Source organism: Protomyctophum parallelum (assembly GCF_964188405.1).
Source record: "Protomyctophum parallelum genome assembly, chromosome: 6".
Classification (NCBI taxonomy): domain Eukaryota; kingdom Metazoa; phylum Chordata; class Actinopteri; order Myctophiformes; family Myctophidae; genus Protomyctophum; species Protomyctophum parallelum.
This window is the reverse complement of record NC_139701.1, coordinates 26,953,146-26,974,083: the sequence shown is the minus strand read 5'-3', so window position 1 is coordinate 26,974,083 and position 20,938 is coordinate 26,953,146. Positions and strand designations below refer to the sequence as shown.

The following is a 20,938-nucleotide window of genomic DNA, read 5'->3' as shown; positions in this document are numbered from 1 at the left end:
GAGTCGTAGTGTGTGTTGAATGGCATTTGAATGGCATTTGTGGGCTTGTGAATTAATTTTCTCACATGTAATTTGTGCTCACTTGCATAGACCTGGCGAATTTGTGCGAAAGGCCTTGTTTCTGCAGGGCCTGTTGGGGCAACAGTGGTTAGTGTTCCGGGGGTGTGGGTGCTTGGGCCGAAAGTGTTTGTAGTAAACAAATGCATTGGCGGCGTGAGTGTGGAAGGGAGGCATCTTTGGTGGCAGTGCAATGAGAATTCTTTGGCGGGTGGTGTTCAGTGTTGGCGATCGGCGTGATAGGAGGAGATAGCGTTGCAACACTGCGAAGGGTAAGTGTGTGACGTCACTGCCGTGTGAGTGTGTGTGAGTGTAGTGTGTAAGATGGTGTTGTGGGTGTTGCAATAGCGACGTAGCTGTTGTGGCTTTGGGTTTCTTGCCATGTGTTGGGTACAACTTCTCACTTGTTATAATAGATAGATAGACGGGACCCGGGGGCCGGGAGCAGTATAGGCCTATGGGTTGGCACCCCAGCCTGTGTGAGGCCTTTAGGAGGGCCATTCAGATTCAAGCCGCAAGCGGAGCCTGCGGCACCACCATGGGCTAGGACGCTAGGTGGAGCCTGCGGAACCATTGCGGCTCGAGAATCCACCATTCATGTGCCTGGTGCTGAGAGTCTCGTGCAACGCATGCACAGTGGCTGGACCTGGTGAGAGCCAGAGCCGCTCTGGTGAGAGCAGTCAACCCACGAGCCTATAGTCCTTGATTGAGCCATCGAGGGTATATAGCTATATCATTAAAAGCACAATGGCTGAACTATTATAGAATTTAGCTTCCAGAGTGATTTACACATACATCAAATACATATAAATAGTCGTCAAACATCATCAGTAGACAGTAGCCTATAGTGATATATATTTTATTTGCAATCCGTGGTATTTCGCCGTCTTTGGGTGAGGGGTTGAGCTATGCATGGGCGCAAGTCGGGACTTGATCACCCCGGCTGGGTCACCTGAGTGAGGGGTATGATGTTGGGAGACCCACTGAGGATACATCCCAGGTGAGGTGACTTATTGATTGATTGATTGATTGATTGATTGATTGATTGATTGATTGATTGAAATATTGATTAACCGTTTGCACAATTACACATTTCAAGCACAACTCAATACAAAGACTGTTACCTGTGAGTGGACGACCCAATAAACCATTACACTTGTTTACAAGAGGGTCCACCTTTTTCAAAAACTGACTGGCACTGATAATGATGCTGCAGTTCAAGGTGGTCTTTAAATATTGTACAGGTCAGGTAGCCTTAACTAACTATATAGCCTGTACCGGACCCCGGGATGGTTAAACTTTTATTGTGAAGGGGTTCCTGCCATGTTGGGTCTTGCAGACCTTTATTTGACTAGTTTCCTGTTCAAACTTCAGGAGCACATCAATGGGCACTGAGTATAGGTTGATCAAGTTCACCTGTTGTGCTGCCGACGCCCAGCATATGGTGCTGCAGATAGCAGGAGTAGACAATAAAAGGGCCTCAGTGGTAGAGGAGCGAGAACGGCATCACTATGGGACCTGTACACAAATTGTGTTTATGGAATGTTTGGTCACTCAAGGCTTATGGAAAGGAAGGCCTAAGGAAAGGACTCACGGCCAAACTTTATGAAACAAATGGACGCCATACAATGAAGCACATGCCATGCACTTTAGCACCCAGCTGGAAAGGGGACAATTGGGTGAATCTCTTTTAATGTTTATTTGGTCTGACTGGGTCTTATTCTTGTGGTTTATTGTCTGAGGTTTATTGTGGTGGTTGATCATATGGCATTTGATATAGTAGTTTTAAGCTATAGTATATTGTATGGGATATATGTAGGCCTAATTATGTGGTTTATCGGAACTTGTTTGTTATACTGATAATGAGATGTTGGATAATGGATGTTTATTGTATCTGATTTATGATGCATTTGTATGCCTTTTCTCTTGTCAGTTCTACGTTGATTTAATAAAGAAACTTCAAAATCATCAGTTCAGTCTTCAACCTGTTCATGGCCAGCTGGGTCCGCTTCATATAGCCTACATAATAATAGTATAGGCCTAATGCCTATACGCCAACGTATATGTTTGGCTTCTCTAGAGTCTAGCCAGCCTACTCTAAACTATAGTCTCTATATGAACCCGCGGAGCGGTGCCCTGGCTATAGTCTGTATAGGCCATCAATGATGAGGTGAGCGGCGGTGTCAAGCTGCGTTTAATTTGACACCGCAAGTGACCGCAGCTATATTTGCCTACAGGGCACAGCTCCGGCCTCGTCAGACATTGCAGCTTAATTAATATAATAATAATATAAATAGCACATAAAGACAGTATAGCCTACGGGAAATGTAGTATTTCCCCTCCCTCTCTGAAATCTGAAATTATCTTTACAGATGTATTTAATTGTATAGTATAGTCGATCTCTATACTCTGTAAAATTAAGAAAGAATAACATGACACAGAGACGGTGACTTCTTAATTAAGTTAATTTAGGACCTTTAATTATAGCAGTTAATTTCGTTTTATTAAACACATTTATTCCATTTGGCCGTTTTGTAATGGCATCATCATGCTCGTGGATATACAGACTCCAGAGTGAACTTAACAATGATAAATTAATATGATAATAAATTTTATATAATCATCAACATGAATTATGTTTGTTATTTAGGCTACAGCTAGGTAGAGGCGAGATGGAAAAGGGGCGACCGTATACGCCTATAAGCTCTGGTCCATGATGCCTTATGGATGGACCAGAGCTATATGCCTACCCATAAAGTATATGTCAAACACAATACGAAAGCTCTTCTTTTTTTAATTCGCGGCACATTAAGCGAGCATACAAATTAGAGTATATATATAGGCCGCCACACCCACATCGGCGATATGATTTATAATCTCCTCGAGTCACTATGAAAGCCGGTCTAGCCTACTCAATCAATCTGTAACCCAGTGTAGGTTGCGATGCAATTGGCGATGTTCATTCTACTGTAGCTGAGGGCCAGGCCATAAGGCGTGTGTCCTTGGGTGTTCTGCAAAGCTGGGTTTGTAGTGCGTCCAATCAGCAGCTGAACCACTTCATAATGGCCCTCTCTGGCGGCCAGGTGCAGAGGAAGGTTACCGTGGCGGTCCAGAAGGTTCACATCTGCCCCATAGTCAATGAGCACACGCACCAAGTCAGTCCAACCATCGCGAGCAGCGTCGTGCGTTATGGTGAGATTGCAGCAGGGGTCACGGATGTTTGGGTTGGCTCCCCTTTGCAGCAAAGCTATGGCTACAGCCGAGTTTCCCTGTTTCACCACCTGGATATGAGAATGACGACAAAATACAATATATTATGTATATACTATCAGTTATCGGCCATAACAGCGATTAATTATATCGGATATCGATATCGGCCAAAATGTCTCATCGGCACATCCCTATCAAAAACTCATCTTGCATGAAAAGAGACGATGAGAGAGCTTTACAACAGAAAGCCAACTAATGGGGGAATAAAAGCATTTGGACACTGATGCTGCCTGACAGTGACAGTCACAATGTGGGACAGGGGCTCAATTTGTGGGACGCCTGAAAAGTCTTGGAAATGAGGGACTGTCCCCGCACGCAAAGGGGGACATCCTATAAGGAAAACACCAAAAGGCACCCATGCAGCCTGATTCTGAGCACATGGCCACTGCACCCATATTGAGGAACCATGCACCATTTTGTTTCACAATGACCGACATCATCATGTTTATTATTATTATTATTATTATTATTATTATTATTATTATTATTATGTTCACTACAAATATACTTCACTATCTTTATTCTGTAGGCCTATATAGTATAAAGTCTCAGGCAGGCGGGCCTATTGGAAATAAATGCTAAAATGAAATTGCAAACTGAAAATATAGTTTACAACTATTGAAATGTAAAATGTATAGGTTAAATATTCCAAATCTGCATTTGCGATTTAATGGACATTAATGTATTCATCACTGTAAATCCCTGGAACATGCGACACATTTAAAACATAAACACCAGTGTGTAATAAGAAAATGCCAAATGTTTATTAATGGTCATAAAATACAGTAGAACACGAGTTCACTCAAACACCTCACTCAAACACCTATTCTAAACACCTATATGACTGACTTTGATTGTAAAAACGAAACACGTTTATGTGTTTAAAAAGTGTTACGGGCGATTAAACATGTTCTTCTGTTTATAATCTAAACACTGACACGTTTAAAAAGTGTTACAAATAAGTGTTTATAACCTTTATAACCTAAACGCTTGGGTTTAGTATGTATAGGCCTATTAATCAAAGTCAAAACAAATTATGAAATTTACTGCATTGTCTTGCAAATGACGTTTCTGCATGTAATTTTTGATACTGCTGATGAAGCTTAAATATGAACAATTAATGTTAATAATCAATATTTAGATTTAGTTTATAAATCAGTTATAAGTCCACATGCACTCATTTGGCTATCATCTACTACTTTGTGCTAAATGCCTATAAATTGTAATTGAAAAATGTAATTATTTTGAAATAAATATACTAACCTGCAATGCAGTCCTGCCGAATCTATTGTACCCATTAACATCTGCTCCAATTCGCAATAAACACTTTACTTCCGTTAGATTTCCTTGAGCTGATGCGCTGGTAAGCTTGTCAACTGGTGAATGTTCAGCCATTCTTCTTGTGAACAGAAAAAAGGTATTCAGCAACACACAAAATCAATGTCAAGTGTCAATGTGAATGAACTAAATGAAGTGAGAAAAGACAACCTTCTTATGTGGGCTGCCCACGTGGCCTTTCTCTCTCTGACACACACGCGCGCGCGCGCACACACACACACACACACACACACACACACACACACACACACACACACACACACACACACACACACACACACACACACACACACACACACACACACACACACACACACTACACACACATTTGCAGATGACATTTCAAATTAATTTGAAATTATGATAAAGCTTAATACTATTTGTGCATGATTTTACCAATTGGTATTAACTTAGACATATTGATACTATAATAAGCTTAAAACAAGATAATTCACAACTCACACATATACTAAACCCAAGCGTTTAGGTTATAAACAGTTTTAAACACATATTTGTAACACTTTTTAAACGTGTCACAGTGTTTAGATTATAAACAGAAGAACATGTTTAATCCCTGTAACACTTTTTAAACACATAAACGTGTTTAGTTTTTACAATCAAAGTCAGTCATATAGGTGTTTAAAATTTGAACACTAGGTGTTCTCGTGAGGTGTTTGAGTGAACTCGTGTTTACTGTATTGCATGACCATTAATAAACACTTGGCATTTTATTATTACACACATGGTGTTTCGGTTAAACGTGTCACATGTTCCAGGGATTTACAGTGATATATAGTTCTTTGCAGGCCAGGCCAGGCGACATACAATATATTTCAATTTCAACCTGACCTAATGCTAATCCATAATTTATTTGACTTCATTATATTGACGTTTCTTTGGTCAAGCAGTTAGTCTAATACTAGGTCTACTTGTACGCACAATGACAATTTACCAAGAGTCACAAATATCAGACCAATTGTCTCTCGGGAAGATGTTGACCAAGAGGACGAACTACACTTGCACCCACACTTGTACACCCTCCCTCTTATTTAATTTAATAATGTAGCTGCAGCCTGCACTGCCTGCAGACACAGTTGCGTTTGAGTACAGGATGGTGCCATCATATACGACTGGTGGGCAGCCATCACAATGATGGGAACAAACTTATAGCATACACATGACATGCCCAGAAAGGAACAACACCGGGTTCATTTGGTTAAGAGCTGTTACAAAATGTGATGTTGTCTGTAAATATAGGAGAAACAACTTGACAACAGATAATTTGACCATTCTTATAGGAAGTGCTATACATGTATAGCCTAAAGCAATAAGATCCCGGGAAATTAGCCTATAGAAAACAATAAGCCTAGCCTATAATATACAATCTAGGCTAAAAGACAATAAATCTGGGGTTGCATGGCTATTGGGGCAAACAGTTGGATATTCGGTTGTGTGTGTGTGTGTGTGTGTGTGTGTGTGTGTGTGTGTGTGTGTGTGTGTGTGTGTGTGTGCGTGTGGTGGGTGCGCGCCGTGTGTGTGTGTGTGTGTGCGTGTGTGTGTGTGTGCATGTGCGCGCAAGTAAGCAAGTAAGTGTGCCAGTGTGTGTGTGGTACAGCTGCAGTAATTCATTCACAGAACCAACTAAGCTATCATGAAACATCAGCTAACCTGCGAGACATGTTGTCGCCCTAATATATAACATATAGGCTACTCATAGGCTATAATTTATGCACCAAACCAATTTGTTTGGTGCATGCTTAACTTCAAATTAGCTTTATTACCATGAGAAAACATATGTTTACATTGCCAAAGCAGAAAGCAAGTGTCAAAATATATGCCTAATAAAACAGTTGAAAATGGAGAACGTATAGGCCTATATATAAAAAAGCTCTGTTTACATGTCGATACAGGCAGTATAGTCCTTAAGGTGGACCAATATAGCCGAGCAGATTTATTGTAGGCCTAATTTATTAGATTTTATTCATGCTATATTTTCTATATGCTACATTTCCAGGGATCTTGTTGCTTTATAGGCTACAATACCTATAAATATATAGGCAATTATCTGTTGTCAAGATAATCCTCCTACCGTTAATCAATAGCCTCCTATATTTACTATAATATAGTCTATAGCCTAGTAATCAGTCTGCAATTCAGTCTGCAAATAACGTGCAAAGATGTTTGTTCACGAGAAAAGAGCTGAAATGGAATTCACACAACTCACTTTCAATGGTGGGCTATAAAAAGCCATCCATCGGGCTCGGTTATCGTCACCCTCATCCACATAGCCTGCATATAAACAATCGTTTCAATAATAACTTGCAACGTGTCCTTTTTATCCCGTCGAATCAATCCGGCTACTCTGAAAAAAGAGAGAATAAAAACAGAATAGGCTAAATATGGAAATAAAATATGGTTTCGTTTCGAAGTGCACGGGTTGGATGGAAGGATGGATGGATTGTAAGTAACGGGTTGGAATGATAGGCTGTGAATCTGTGATAGTGATATAGGCCTACCATGACATTTTGGTCATTTCCCGCTCGTTTTCAAAGGATAGTGCCACAACGTAATAAGTTAATAACGTATTAGTTCTTGAAACGCTGCCTCCACTACCGGATGATTTGCGATAAAGGACATCCCATTAAACAACGATAGACTATGACACTAATGACAGGCTGGTGATGAGTGAGTGGTGACAGCTGTATAGTAGCCTATACGGATATAGCGACATGTCAAAGTGATCAACGAATGCTAGGGCTAGGGTAGCCTTACCACAGAGACGGTTGGTCCTGCACCAGAGGTAATCCGACCTAGTGAGTAGCCTCGGTCTGCCAATAGTGACTGCATCAGATCACGGTAATGTCCAGTCCAATTTCTTTAAAACGCCATCTGCGTCCCCGAAAATACGCGTATCCTAGTACCCGACATGATCATGGCAACAGTGAATCGAGACTCAATTCATTAGATTCACATGGTTTGAATAGGGCTGAATATCCCACTAGGCTAAAAGAAAAGCCTTGCAGCATTTTTGAAAATATTTATCAGGAATCGTGATTGGACAACAGTGGATAATAAAGGGCGGGACTATGTGCAACAGCAGATGTTAACTGTATCTGAACCAGAAGAACTGATAGCACAGTGAATGATGTGGATTGTGGAATGATGTGGAACGTGCACGTGTGTTATTATAGGCTTCGCCGCTCCGGCACCGCTGTAGAGCCTGCTGCAGTAGCTACAATTCGGCAACGTCATACCTCAGTCGTGTGTGTGTGTGTGTGTGTGTGTGTGTGTGTGTGTGTGTGTGTGTGTGTTTGCATAAGCGCATAGCGCCCTCTGGCGTTAGAAAACATGACTCAGTGGGCCTCATACTCTTATAAGTTGGCTAGTCATTCTATTTCAGCAGAATAAAAATCATAAAGTGTCCACATTGGAAAAGTGTTTTATTACGCTTTTATATGTAACCTGGGTTTATTAACAATAAGTCATATTGTTTTTATTAATGTTTTTTTGTGGAGGGACAGACATTAGCCTATAGGCTGACAGGAAATGGGGAGAGAGATGGGGAGGTAACATGCAGTAGCCTAAGGGCCGTCGGGATCGGGAGTCGAACCTGCAGCGCACTGCCAGACTGGATTACCAGCGAGGTGCCTGGACTGGTCCAAGGTGCCTGGACCGCTGAGCCACGGCCCAGGCCAGTTATATTGTTTACTACGTATTTATTTTACCAAAATCAAATCAAATAATGTGAAGTTTGTCCTCTGCCTTTGTTTACCCATCCTAACTTTTGCCCAGGGAGCACTGTGTAATTAAGTGTTTTGCTCAGGGATACTTTGACAGAATCGACACATGCATGCACGGGCAGACTGGGATCGTATCTGAGGCCATATTCGTGTGTGGTGATGTGGTGAAAATGGCCCAACAATGTCAACGTTCTACAGGCTTAGGTGGCTCTCGCATCCTCAGGTCGTGCAGCACCACCCAAAGTATCCTGTCTAGCTGCATCACAGCCTAGGCAACTGCAAAAGCCCTCGACAACAGAGTGCTACAGAGGATGGTGCAGATGATCCAGCACATCATCAGATGTGAGCTTATCCACCGGTAATATATGCCAAGGTCATGGCTAAGTGCCTGGATCATCTACAAAATATCGCATGGATGCACCTGGGACGTATCCTCAGTGATGTATACCAAGGTCATCGGGGTTTCGGGTCTCGCAACATCATACCCCTCACTCAGGTGACCCAGCCAGGGGTGATCAAGTCCCGACTTACGTCCCAGTAGCTACCCTCGATCAGTCCCATTAGGGAAAAACCAGGGCCACACAATCCGTTCCTCCTGAACTACTCTGCCAGGACTGGGTATGCGGGAGGATCGCATCAATCTGGCGCGTGGAAGGACTAAGCTCTGTGGGTTGACACCTGTCCGGTCCCCTCCTACGTCTCACCAGGTCCACTCCTGCACTCCCAGCACCAGGCACCTCATTCAGGAGTGGTAGATACTCGAGCCGCAATGGTTCTGCAGGCTCCACCTGGCCCATGGTGGTGTTGCAGGCTCCGCTTGTGGCATGAATGGCCCTCCTAAAGTCCTCACTGCAGTGGGTTTGTTGGGCTTCTTCCTCACGGAAGACACAGCCTGCAAGGGGCGCCAACCCATACTGCTCCCGGGTGCCGTCTACATTCCAGCTGCCACCCATTTCTCCAGTGGTCACCAGACTATTCCTGGTTGTCACAGTCTATTCCTGAGTCACTATAAATATAATAAGTCAAACAAAAAGACATTGCATGGATGCACCTGGGTTGTATCCTCAGTGATGTGTCCCAAAGACACTTACCAGACAACCAAGTTTCCACTGCCATGTCTTCAGGCTGCTGAACAAGTATTGTGCCTGTCATCATGTCATTTAGCCTGGAAACCAGACGAATCTGTTGCAGGAAAAACTAAAACTAAAAAACTAAAATATCTACACAGTGATATTAGTCTGGCCATGCCACATACAATCAGTTACATCCCCCATTTCATTGACACTATAACTTGTACACAGATATGTTACTGTGAAAACACACCCTTTCCCAAACATTGCATGCATATTTGATAGTTTTACTCTAGTATTTAAGATGTAACTAAGTAACATGGGTAGCGTGAACTTAAGCAATTTCACCGAAAAATGTGAAGTGCAGTTGAATGGCGGGAACTGTACAGCACATGAAAACAAGGCTCCAGACTTCCCAAAACAAACTGGTCAGGCTACTACTAAGCCTCACTCCCCGAACCCACCTCACCCTGCCCAATTTGACATGCTGGAATGGCTTAGGGTTGACGACAGAGTACAATATCTTGCAATGGGTCTGGTCCACAAGATTCGATACACCACCAAGATACCCATGTACCTATGTCTAAATACTTCCTTAATGTCAACAAAGTCCACATCACCACAACACCAGAGGGAGTTCAAAAAACCATGTGCAACCCAGATTCGGCACAAACAAGGGACTAAATTAATTTTGCTCCTATGCCACCAAAATGTGGAACGCCAGTCATTAAGACATGCAAATGCCTTGACTCCTTCAAAACTGCTCTCAAAGGGCACCTACGGACGGCTGCAATTCGAAACTGCCCCCCCCCCCGTAATATCTGAATACCCCACCCTTTTTTTCCCTTTTTACCCCCTCTATGATGATTTCCTGTTTTTGGCTATATAGAAGTGTATATTTGTTCGTCTCTAAATGTTATGATGAATTGAACATGGTGGAACCTATTGTAAACAAGTGTAATGCTTTATGGTGTCGTCCAGAGTTAACAGTTTTGTATTGAGTTGTGCTTGAAATGTACTGTAATTCTCCAATCTGTTAAGAAATGCTTCAATCAATCGATCATTCAATGATTTGTAGTGCTTTGGGTACACTTTTGAGATAAATGTGACGTTCCCTGATGTGCTACTGCCTACTGGGGCATCCTGCATTTCTTAGAAATCTGACCTGTGGAACATCAGTGCTGTAAGGTCAGATAATATAAAAACAGTGGGCAGTACCAAAGACCAACTGTGGGAGGCAGCAATACGCCTCCGACCGTCTAGTCTGCCGGAAACTCAGAAGAAGAAGAAGAAAAGAAGAATGGGCTAGTAGAGAATAACATTGTAGAGGGAACATTGGAGTTTACATATTCTGAGATTTTTCTGGAACTAGTTAGACGGTACAGCGTGTAATATTTGCATTTTACGAAGCCCCCACGGATCGCCACGTCTGACCTAAGTTCATCGTAAACATTGTTCAGTCACCTCCTGTCTGTGAGACAACAGACAAGCGGTGTAGGCACCAGGGAAAGAACAGCGTTTAGCCAGTCATTGCCATGGCCTCCGATAGCGGCGACACCAGCAACATGGACCGAGAGATGATTCTGGCTGACTTTCAGGTGGGTTCTTCTCTCCCAGAATCAAACGTTTCACTCGGCACTAAACGCATATGATCAGTAAGTCTTATCAACTGCAGCAGGATTGTCATACGTGTCAGCAGCAGCAGCAGCAGGAGCAACAACAACAATAACACACAGCTGACTCACAGTGGGACTGGAGCTGAGCTCTGCTAGCTATAGCCGTCTGACAGCTAACTGAAACAGAATGCAGTTAGCCGTTAGCCGTCCTATTATCCACATAAACACAACAACCAACCTAACTGTGTGGATTGACGTTTGTGCTCATTAGTTGTGTCACATATTCCGATGTTGGCGGGTGACGTCTCGGGAGAGGTACTTGTCCACGTTAGTTAAAGGCTAATTATTACTCGCGCGACCGTATCTCAACAAACACGACGCGTTTAAGTTGAATATACGACGTAATAAAATGTAAAGCCCAAATAACCTATCCAGCCAGTGATGTAGTGGCAGGTTTGCTTTGTGACAAGACAACACGTAACACGGAGAGAGATGTCATCAGTCATGTATTAAACATATACATGGTAAATTAAGTATAACTTGGTTAGGACAACAAGTTGGCTATAGTTGCCTTTGCACCATGTCATTTAAACGCAACTAATGTCCCCGGCGTTATCTATGGTTAACATGTAGCATTGGCTAACTGATTCTCCACCTAACGTTAGCTGTTATGCTATTGTTTAGGTCGCAAACCAGGGGCAGCCATTAGCCCGAGTTTAGTTGCAAGCGCAGGACGTCAGGATGCCGAGTTACTCTGCATCATTCCAGAATCCAGCTCTTTAGAGATCATTTAAGGTTAAACTGAAAGTGACTGAATTAATTTATGATGATGTTGACCATGGTTAGACCATGTAATATCAAAATGTATTAGCTAAAAACCTATTGTTCTCACCATTGTCATAGGTAGTCATTTGAACTGCAATAGCTCAAGTTAAAACCTTTTGCCCAGGTAATTTAGACACAGTTAATACATTAATCTTCAATCTTTAGGATGTGTTATCACTTAATTACTACTAGCAGTAGCAGCCTAGTATAGACCTCATACTAGACCCCCCTCCTGTTTTTAGTTCTAAACTATATCTTTGCCAGAAATAGACTATCTACAAGTTCACAACGCATCGTGATGCATTTCAATTGTAGATCTGCTATTTTTGCCGGATGTTTCCCCCAGAATATGGATGCAAGGGTAAGGTTCAATTGGTTAAGAGTTTCAGCTACAGACACCAAAAGATACACCAAACTTGCCCAACACCTAGCCCCTCTCGGAACCCCCTGGGTCAGCCCAATCCGAACCGAACCGGGCTGACCCGTAGGGTCCCTGTGCGGTGATGTGTTTTCGTATGGAAATGATGGAACGCGGACATAAATACCTTCGGTAACGTGGTTTCTGCGATGTTTGAGGGCTTCTGTTCGTTTGAGGGCTTCTGAATGTGTGAACTCTAGTTTACAACGTACACCGCTGCGAATTCTCCTGTGCCGCGGAAGCCGGTAAGTATTTTTAATCTATGTTTGACCGATTTGGAAGCTTTGATTCCTCTCTTCCTTCCTTGTTTATTTACCGTTTATTGTACCGCCTCCCGCTGTGCGGTTGGCTTGTGCGTGGCTACATTCCTGCCTCTGATCTGCTCTGTCATAGCTATAGCCACTAGCTAGCCAGATAGGCGGTACAATGAGGTGTCAATAAACAAGGTAGGAAGAGAAGAATCAAAGCGACCAAATCGGTCAAACAAAGTACAAAATTCTTAACGGCTTCCGCGGCACAGGAGGATTCGCAGCGGTATTAATAGGTACTTATAGTTCACACATTTAGAATAACTCACACGAACAGAAGCCCTCAAACGGTGCAGAAACAACGTATGCGACGGTATTTATGTTTATTTATTTATGTCCGCGTACCAGGTGGCAGGGTAGAGGTGGAATAGGACCCCATGGCTACTGGGTCTCAAAAATGTCAGAAACTTCAGTACCAATGGGTTCTGACTTGTGGGGCTACCCAACACCATGGACGTTGTGGGTTCGAAATCTATGTTAGGGCGAGGGAAGCTGGGCGGGGAGGGTGATATTTGTCACAGCACCTACAGGCTGGGGAGGCAGCTGTCAGCAGAGACTTGTGCATTCATCACTAAACCACTAAACCACTCAAAGGTTTAAGTGGTTTAGTGATGAATAGATTTTGAGATAGGCCAGTCATTTGTGTCATGCTCTTATTAAATCAATTCACAGACGTAAAATGAACTATCACAGACTGAATTTGGAATACTGAAAAGCAAAGGTGGTCTACTCTGGATCGGGATTCGAACCTGCCACACGCTGTCAGGCTACATTGCAGCCTAGGTGCCCAGACCGCTTCCTCAGCGGCCTGGGCCTGCAATGCTTTCTTTACAGTGAGAGCATTTTGAACAGTTTATGTATGCACTATGCAGCAGTACTACGCCTCTGCAAATTTTAGTTTAAATATTTTTATTGACACAAAAAGTATTTGTGTAGACATAACTTGAGTCAGCCAACATATCAGCCCTGATGAAAAATGATAGTCATTTTGTAACAAAATGCCAGAGGGTTAATGAAGACATAGTTAATTTTCTATGAATATAAAAGGTGATATTTGATCACATTTGCCTTTCTATCCTTTTCCCTGAGGTGTTCCACTGCTTCAGTGTCCCCAATTCAGATTCACCCCCTTCATGCCGTAACATTAGAGACTAGATTATACAGTCGCTTCCTTGTTTTAAGTAAAGTAAGTACTTATACGGTTGATTGTTGATACGCTTTGATTGTTATTTCTACTTGGCCACCGGCTAAAGTTGCACTACTAGCTACACCATAACATAAACTGACTTCCACTGCATCAAGACCACTTGAGATACACCGACTGGACCAATACTTGCTCTTTCACCTGCCCATTGTGACATCACATATTGTGTTACTGCCACAACCTAAACATTGATTTGTGAGTGCTGTCTATTTTCTTTTTAGCCTGCTGCCTCATGCATTAATGTATATTGCGCTAATGAGAGTCATATATGTTTGTGGTTTTGTGCTAAGGGTTACACTTTTTATGTCTGGAACTATGCCAGAAGCCAAAGCAAATCATTGCATTTTGCTCACACTTGGCAGCAAAGTATTTTCACATTCTGAATTGTCTTTCTTGACTTCTACTTTACAGGCTTGCACTGGAATTGACAACATTGCAGAGGCAATCACTTTGCTAGAACTCAATAACTGGGATCTAGTGGTAAGTTCACACATCATCGGGGGTAGCCATTGGGTAACTGTTGAATCATTACATGTGAAGCTTTCAGAGTCAAGTTATATTCAGTTCTCCTGTCCTGTTATGCAATAGTCACATTATTATTTTTATAGTCATACTGTCTCCAGTAGTTGTTAGTGAGACGTCATCATGGGTGACGCTTTTGCTTGTTTGGATGTTGGAAAGTGCACTGAGAAGATTCATACTAGGCAAGAGAATGAGAAGTGTTGGGGAAAGTAACATTAACTTAACTGTGAATTGGGAAATAGAATATGCTCTGCCAAGTTTGAGTAATGGACCCACCCACTCCACTCTGCCAGAACATGGTCTGGCAGGTTGTGCTTCTCACCCATTGAGTTGAATGTTAAAGGGCCACGCTTTCCTGGGGTTTTTATGTGGGTAATTTGTGTTTTTTGATATTTTAGTATTTCAAAGTGTCTGTGATGTCATGGACACTGGTCTCACTGCTGTATTACTAATTTACTACAATGACCATAATGCTTTGCTGCACTCACCCAACCTTGTGGAGAGGGAGATGGCTGTCTTACACCGCCGACACACCTAGGATTCCATGCATAGCCAAAAGCCGCTGTCTGCCGGCGTCTCTTCATGGTTTTTAGCTGGTGGAAGGAAATTAAGCTCCACCCACGCGACAGAATGCCGCTGGGGCAAGCTTTTCCGGGAATCTGGCCGACGCTGCAATCTGCCGCGTGGGTGGAGCTTAATTTCCTTCCACCAGCTGTCTAAAAAACCCCAGAAGAGACGCCGGCATACAGCAGCTTTTGGCCACGCATGGAATCCTAGGTGTACTCATACCCTTACTGAGACATGTAGACTGTAGAGGCCAGGCTAGGAAGCTTAGAGAAGGAAAGGACATGGTCACGTGACTGGGCTGCGCCATGACACTTTCATGGATGCTTTCATGGGAGCCAAACTACAGTACTACACCCGGAAGTTCGGCCGAATGCACTGTTGTCAATGAGAGCTCAGTGACCAGCTCATGAACACTATTTCTGAATGACTGAGACCTTTTGTAAAGTAATCGCTTCCGGAAAATAACAGAAGTCATGTAACACGAAAACGAAAAGCAAGTGATTGAACCGATTATTTGACAATTGTTCAGAAATAATGTTTGTTATGAGCTGGGCCAGCCGGCTCCATTCACTGATTCATTGAACTTCCGGTGCAATTTTTGGCTCCCATGAAAGTGGACGCAGCCCAGTCACGCGACCAATTCCTTTCCTTCTCTAAGCTTCCATGAGTCCAAGGACTATTAAATGAGGACAGGAAGCGAAGACTCCATGTTGCTCCCTGGAAGGAAAGAAACATGCGCAATTGGCTATACATTTCACACAGACTTGTGTCATCAGGGGCAGAGACTAAATGGTTTTATAATTGTTTATTTTTCTTGGTTGTCATTTGTCAATATTTCTATCATCCAACAAATCGCTCTGAAAGTGATCCAAAGGATCGTACGCTATTATAACTCTATGGGGAAGACCATTTTCTTTAGCCAAGGCTAAAACCGGATATGAGGTTTGTGGGCGTTCCTGTCTACCTTCGTGTCAATGTATATGCAGCCAACACTTCCGCGTTCAGCTTCCTTGGTCTCAATTGTGCATGTTTCGTTCCTTCCTGGGAACAACATGGAGTCCACCGTACGGTCTTCGCTTCCCAACCTTATTTAATTAACCTTGCATGAGTCCAGGAAAGAAGTGAGACCAGTGTCTGTCTGACATCACTGCCACTTTGAAATACTACAATATCTAAAAACACATTATACACGCATAAAAAAAAAACAGGAAAGTGTTTCTTGTCTCCCAATCATTCAAATTATCTGTTTGCAAAAGGGGTGAAATGGCCCTTTAAATTACTGGATTTCTCCGTATAAAGAATCGATCATTTCAGTAGCAAGATCTTCAAAATGTGTTCTAAATCTAGTCAAAAGGTCTGCAGTAGGCTATGCACTGGAAAATGTGCATGACATTATTTCAATAAACTAGAAATATGTAAGTTATGTGAATTTTGTTATTGAAAAATCAATAAACTTTGATGACAAAAAAGAGGGAGAAACAGTATCCAACTCAATCAACTTTAACGTCTGACAGGAGTAATGAAGTGCATGACTACGATGATTAGTATTATTGCCATCACCTGGGTGGGTGAGTCATGTAACATTCCTTAAGCTGTGTATGTATCTGTTCAACAACACAGCCATACAAAATAACATTGACAGCTATGAGATGACTGAAGCCTGTCAGACAATATGCCATCTTTTAGCATCGGTTGCTAAACTCTTTTGATTGGCATTGGACAATCACTTTTGGGGTGGGGTTTAGCGAAGGGTCCATTGTCTGGCAAACAGATAATCATTCTGAAGAAGAAATAGGCCTTTACTGTTAATTGTGTGTTAGAAGGCATGATGACAATATTTAGATTAGTGCTGCTTTGCATTGGTGTTGCATTGCATTTGCAGGTGTACAAAGCATGCAGCAGCAGCAGAAGCCCTAGCCCAAAAAGCGCCTGGGCAGACACTCAGACCAGGGCTCATTGCACAGTTAAATCTGATGACTTGCAGTTCAGTAGGTGGTGGTCTTGACAAAGGAAGTGTGTGGCTTATATTGTGCAAGTCTTAGTGTCAGGGCGGTCAGGTTGTGCAATGTGTAAAACATGGATATATATTTGATTTGAGTAATTTTCAGATCTGGTTGAGTATGGAAAAAAAGAGTATAGATACATATTTGTACCCAGACTATTGTCCCTATTTTGTCTTCTAAAATATAAAATGAAGAAAAAAAAAAGATCATACAAGGTTTTTTCATGGTGTCCTGGAGCAGGCAGCATTTCGTAAATACTGGCATTGGCCACTGAAAAAACATAATTGGTCGATTAATTACAGGACTTAAGTTCTCTCTTCTAGTTCACTGGTGAATTGTACAAAGTTATGTTACTGTACTAGGGCTTATAGGTGTACAGTTATTTCAATTTACAGTTTGGTGTTACCACTTTAAACCCGTTGTCCCTAATTTGCGCATGTCATTATAGACGAAAAGATATATTTTTAAATAGCCGATCTACAGCACATCACGGTACATTGTGAGCTTGGAGATCTGCTATTTTCACTACTTGACATCATCACACGACAAAGTATGAATCGGGCTTTAGTGGTTAATAGATTTGTATGGGCTACAGTGCGTAGCTACAATCTTTTTGCAATTATTGGCAACATACATTAGTCAGTCAGAGTGTAACATAATATGTTATGTTTATTATGTAAATAAATGCATTTAAGCAACTGTTAACATATTATGTTAACAGTTGCTTAAATGCATTTATTTACATAATAAACATCTAGCTATTTATACTCAAATGTCAAATATGGTCTGAAAAATGTACAGTATTCAGGAAATCTGAGTCTGGAAATGTATAGCATTTTAAAATGAAAAATATGTAGGAACCCTGTAAATGATATGCTCAAAAGTGCAACAATGCCTATACAGTTCTTCTCATAACTACGATACAGTGATTATGTTGTCAATACAGTACATCCATCCAGTTTTCTGTTATATAACACAACCAATGGTTAGTTTGGCACAGAACAATTCAGTTCAGTTGGCCTAAGGTGTGCAGTATGTTCTAGTAGTATTCAGTTGAATCAGCTTTTCTAACAAAAGCTTGAAACAAACTCACAGCAGGTACTGTTGTTACCTGTTAAAACTGTCGTGCTACTGTTTGTTCAGCCTGCTAAGTTTCAAATAGCCCCCAAGTTCTCATAATGCCATTTTTCAATCATTGTTCCTCTGTATTAAATAATATGTACCTAAAATGGTCCGAAGTCCAGCATTAGTGGTATAAACATTAAACATTGCAAGTTGCAACATGACTTAAAGCTGCACTAGGTAACTTTCCTCTTCTACCCCAAATTTGAACACGGTTTCATGCATAAGTGCAGATTCATATTGAGCTAATTGCTCTTGTTCAGGGGATAAATCTTAATCTTGCAAATAATAATCTTTACCTCGTGTCTGACCTCCCCAAAAGTTATATTGTATTAACATACTCTACCATACAATACCATACTCGCAGTATGAGCATTGTATAACTATGCTGTGTTCAGTACTGCCATCAAAAGGTAAATCAAGGAAATACTTAACTTGGATATGTATTATAATTTCTGATTGCAGGCAGCCATCAACGGTGTGATACCACAGGAGAATGGGATCTTGCAAAGGTAACACACCACCTCTACATGTTCAGTTGAAAGGCACAGCATTTTTAGTGACAGCTCTGGCTAGGTGCTTTTGTCTGTCTTTTTGTCTGTCATTAATCCATTTAGATGCAAGATGTATGCCCGGCCAGCGTCCAGATATTCCATAATATTTGTCTTTTAAATTAATCTTGACTCAGAAAGTCACTGCCAATCACATTCCACCCCACAGCCATATCTGAGCTGGTAACAGACCTTCAGACAATGCACACTTTTTTTTAATTTATGATCAGTACTTTATTTTAGATTTTTTACAAACACATAAAACAGAACCTAAAATACAAACAAAAGCAACAACAGCAGAGTATGTATTCATGGACAGACAAGATAGATAAGATAAAAATAAAAAAAAGGAAAAATCGAATTAAAATGTGAAAATAGTTTACATTATTTACACGACCAAACGCGACAATGCACACTTTTAAAGATATGTTTTGGTAGACATGCAAGACATGAAAAGCATCGGATTTGAACTTGAGTCCTAGCTCCGAGTTTACTCGTCCATGTCACTGGTTTGTGGGTGCGTATAGACGAGCACGTCTTCTTCCGATGCACATGAAGTCGGCAGCTGCTGCTTTTCATCTAGCAGTGAGGAAGGCTCACAGTAACTCTTGCGGAGCTGAGTTACTGATAGGCACTCTGACCAACCTGTACTAGGGGTTACTACTTACTAGTGTGGCAACAGAGATGGATACCGGAGAACTCGCCAGTTTACCAAGTCGCCACGGCGAAAATTCTTCATCAATGCTAACATGCTGTCTTCATCAGTGTAGTATGTCAAACTCACAGATGTTATAGTTCATTTCCAAAGTGATCAAATTATTTTGTGCAATTAAATGGTCAGCCAGATGATGATAAATAGGTGAGTATGTGAATACCAATGATAAGTAGGCCTACCATTTCAGGAATTGTTTACTAATTAGTAGGGATGTCCCGATACACTTTTTTCGCTTCCGATCCGATCCCGATACCTACATTTCTGTGTTAGCCGATACCGATACCGAATAAAGATGCCAGTGTTGTGATCTTGTGTTGTGTTTATAGCTATCTAGCTATATATCTGGTGTTGTGTTTATAGCTATCTAGCTATATATCTGGTGTTATGTTTATAGCTATCTAGCTATATATCTGGTGTTGTGTTTATAGCAGACTCCTCACTCAAATGTGCACTTGCAGTTTGGGCAACTCCAAAGCAAACTCCACATGTCCCAACATTGTATTCACCTGCCATAGTGTCAACCCCTTATCCCTGTGTCGGATCTGTGGGTAGAATGGCATATTCACCGATACCGATATGATCCGATATCACAAATAAGGGCCGATCCGATACTTCTCCCGATACCGATACAGTATCGGGACATCTCTACTAATTAGTGTGGTTGTCCTAACAGGGCAACCAGACTATTGTTATTGTAAATGAGGATACTTTGCCGCACTACTCCTCCCACAGTTTAATTGCCGCACGCACTCGAGCCATATGTCAAATCGACAGCTTCATCGGGAATCGTGTGCTTTCTAAGAGATCCGTTGTATAGTTTAATTGATATTAATGAATTAGTTCAACTTCTCCATAGACTTATAATGGGAAGATCGAAGACTAATTAAGGCTCCAATTTAAGTATTTTTTCCCTTGGAGACCGTAAGCGCCATATTTACAAGACTTGGGGGGAGGTTCATAATAATTATGAAAATTAATTGAAAAGGAATAATCGGCCTCATGGTGGCGCTATAACAGCCCACTTATGTGTTTCCCTATAACTCTTGAACCGTAAGGGCCGATTCATACTCCTATTTTACCGCTGAAGTGCCGAAATGATTTCGGCTCTTCAGAAATTTTCAGTAGCACCGAAGAGCCGACTCTAGGACGGTACCTGCCCCCCCGAACCTCAAACCTCACATTGTAGGCACTACAGAGCCGAACCGACTTTTATTCGGCTCTAAAATAGGAGTATGAATCGGCCCTAAGTCGTAAAATAAAAATGTCCCTTTCCATGTATTCCTTGAGTTATGAAGCATCTCCCCATATAGGCCACGCCCATTTCTGCCATGAAAATAAATCCACCAAATTTGAATTTTCTTCAAAACACACTTTGTGCTCCTCCTACAGATTTTGCCCAAATCTCTAAAAAATGGGTACAGATGATCTCTGGACCTATCCGATTATAACATCACAGGCAGAATTTTTATAGTGCGTATCGTTCGGCCGTACATCGGCTTCCGAAGTTAGTGGGAGGGGCCTATTTTACAAAAACAATCCACAAATCATGAACCAAACGTCTAATCCACCCCAAATTTGAATCAGATGTCGCAGGTGGTTTAATCAACCAAGA

General features: G+C 41.8%; 2 protein-coding genes across 2 annotated transcripts in view; one reads left to right on the top strand and one right to left on the bottom strand.

Annotated features, from left to right (window-relative positions):
* Nucleotides 1-2,552: 2,552 nt before the first annotated feature.
* On the bottom strand, nt 2,553-7,673 carry cdkn2c (cyclin-dependent kinase inhibitor 2C (p18, inhibits CDK4)). The gene is made up of 4 exons (XM_083767460.1): nt 7,438-7,673; nt 6,890-7,027; nt 4,591-4,726; nt 2,553-3,338 (listed from the first exon to the last, which is right to left on the bottom strand). Exons 3-4 carry the CDS (start codon nt 4,720-4,722, stop codon nt 2,970-2,972), a joined length of 501 nt encoding a protein of 166 aa, XP_083623586.1. The 5' UTR covers nt 4,723-4,726; nt 6,890-7,027; nt 7,438-7,673; the 3' UTR covers nt 2,553-2,969.
* A 3,097-nt stretch (nt 7,674-10,770) lies between these two features.
* The window catches only part of faf1 (Fas (TNFRSF6) associated factor 1), a 103,164-nt gene continuing 92,996 nt past the window's right edge, over nt 10,771-20,938 (top strand). Inside the window, exons 1-3 of the mRNA XM_083768005.1 lie at nt 10,771-11,073; nt 14,258-14,326; nt 18,526-18,572. Coding sequence (XP_083624131.1) covers nt 11,011-11,073; nt 14,258-14,326; nt 18,526-18,572 — 179 coding nt within the window. The 5' untranslated portion in view covers nt 10,771-11,010. The remainder of the gene's footprint in view (nt 11,074-14,257; nt 14,327-18,525; nt 18,573-20,938) is intronic.

What these genes read in the sequence shown, in the direction of transcription:
- cdkn2c (XM_083767460.1), bottom strand. Translation starts at nt 4,722, where the DNA reads ATGGCTGAACATTCACCAGTTGACAAGCTTACCAGCGCATCAGCTCAA. An exon ending in TCGGCAGGACTGCATTGCAG is followed by an intron (nt 3,339 to 4,590) that starts GTTAGTATATTT and finishes TCTCATATCCAG; the next exon opens with GTGGTGAAACAGGGAAACTC.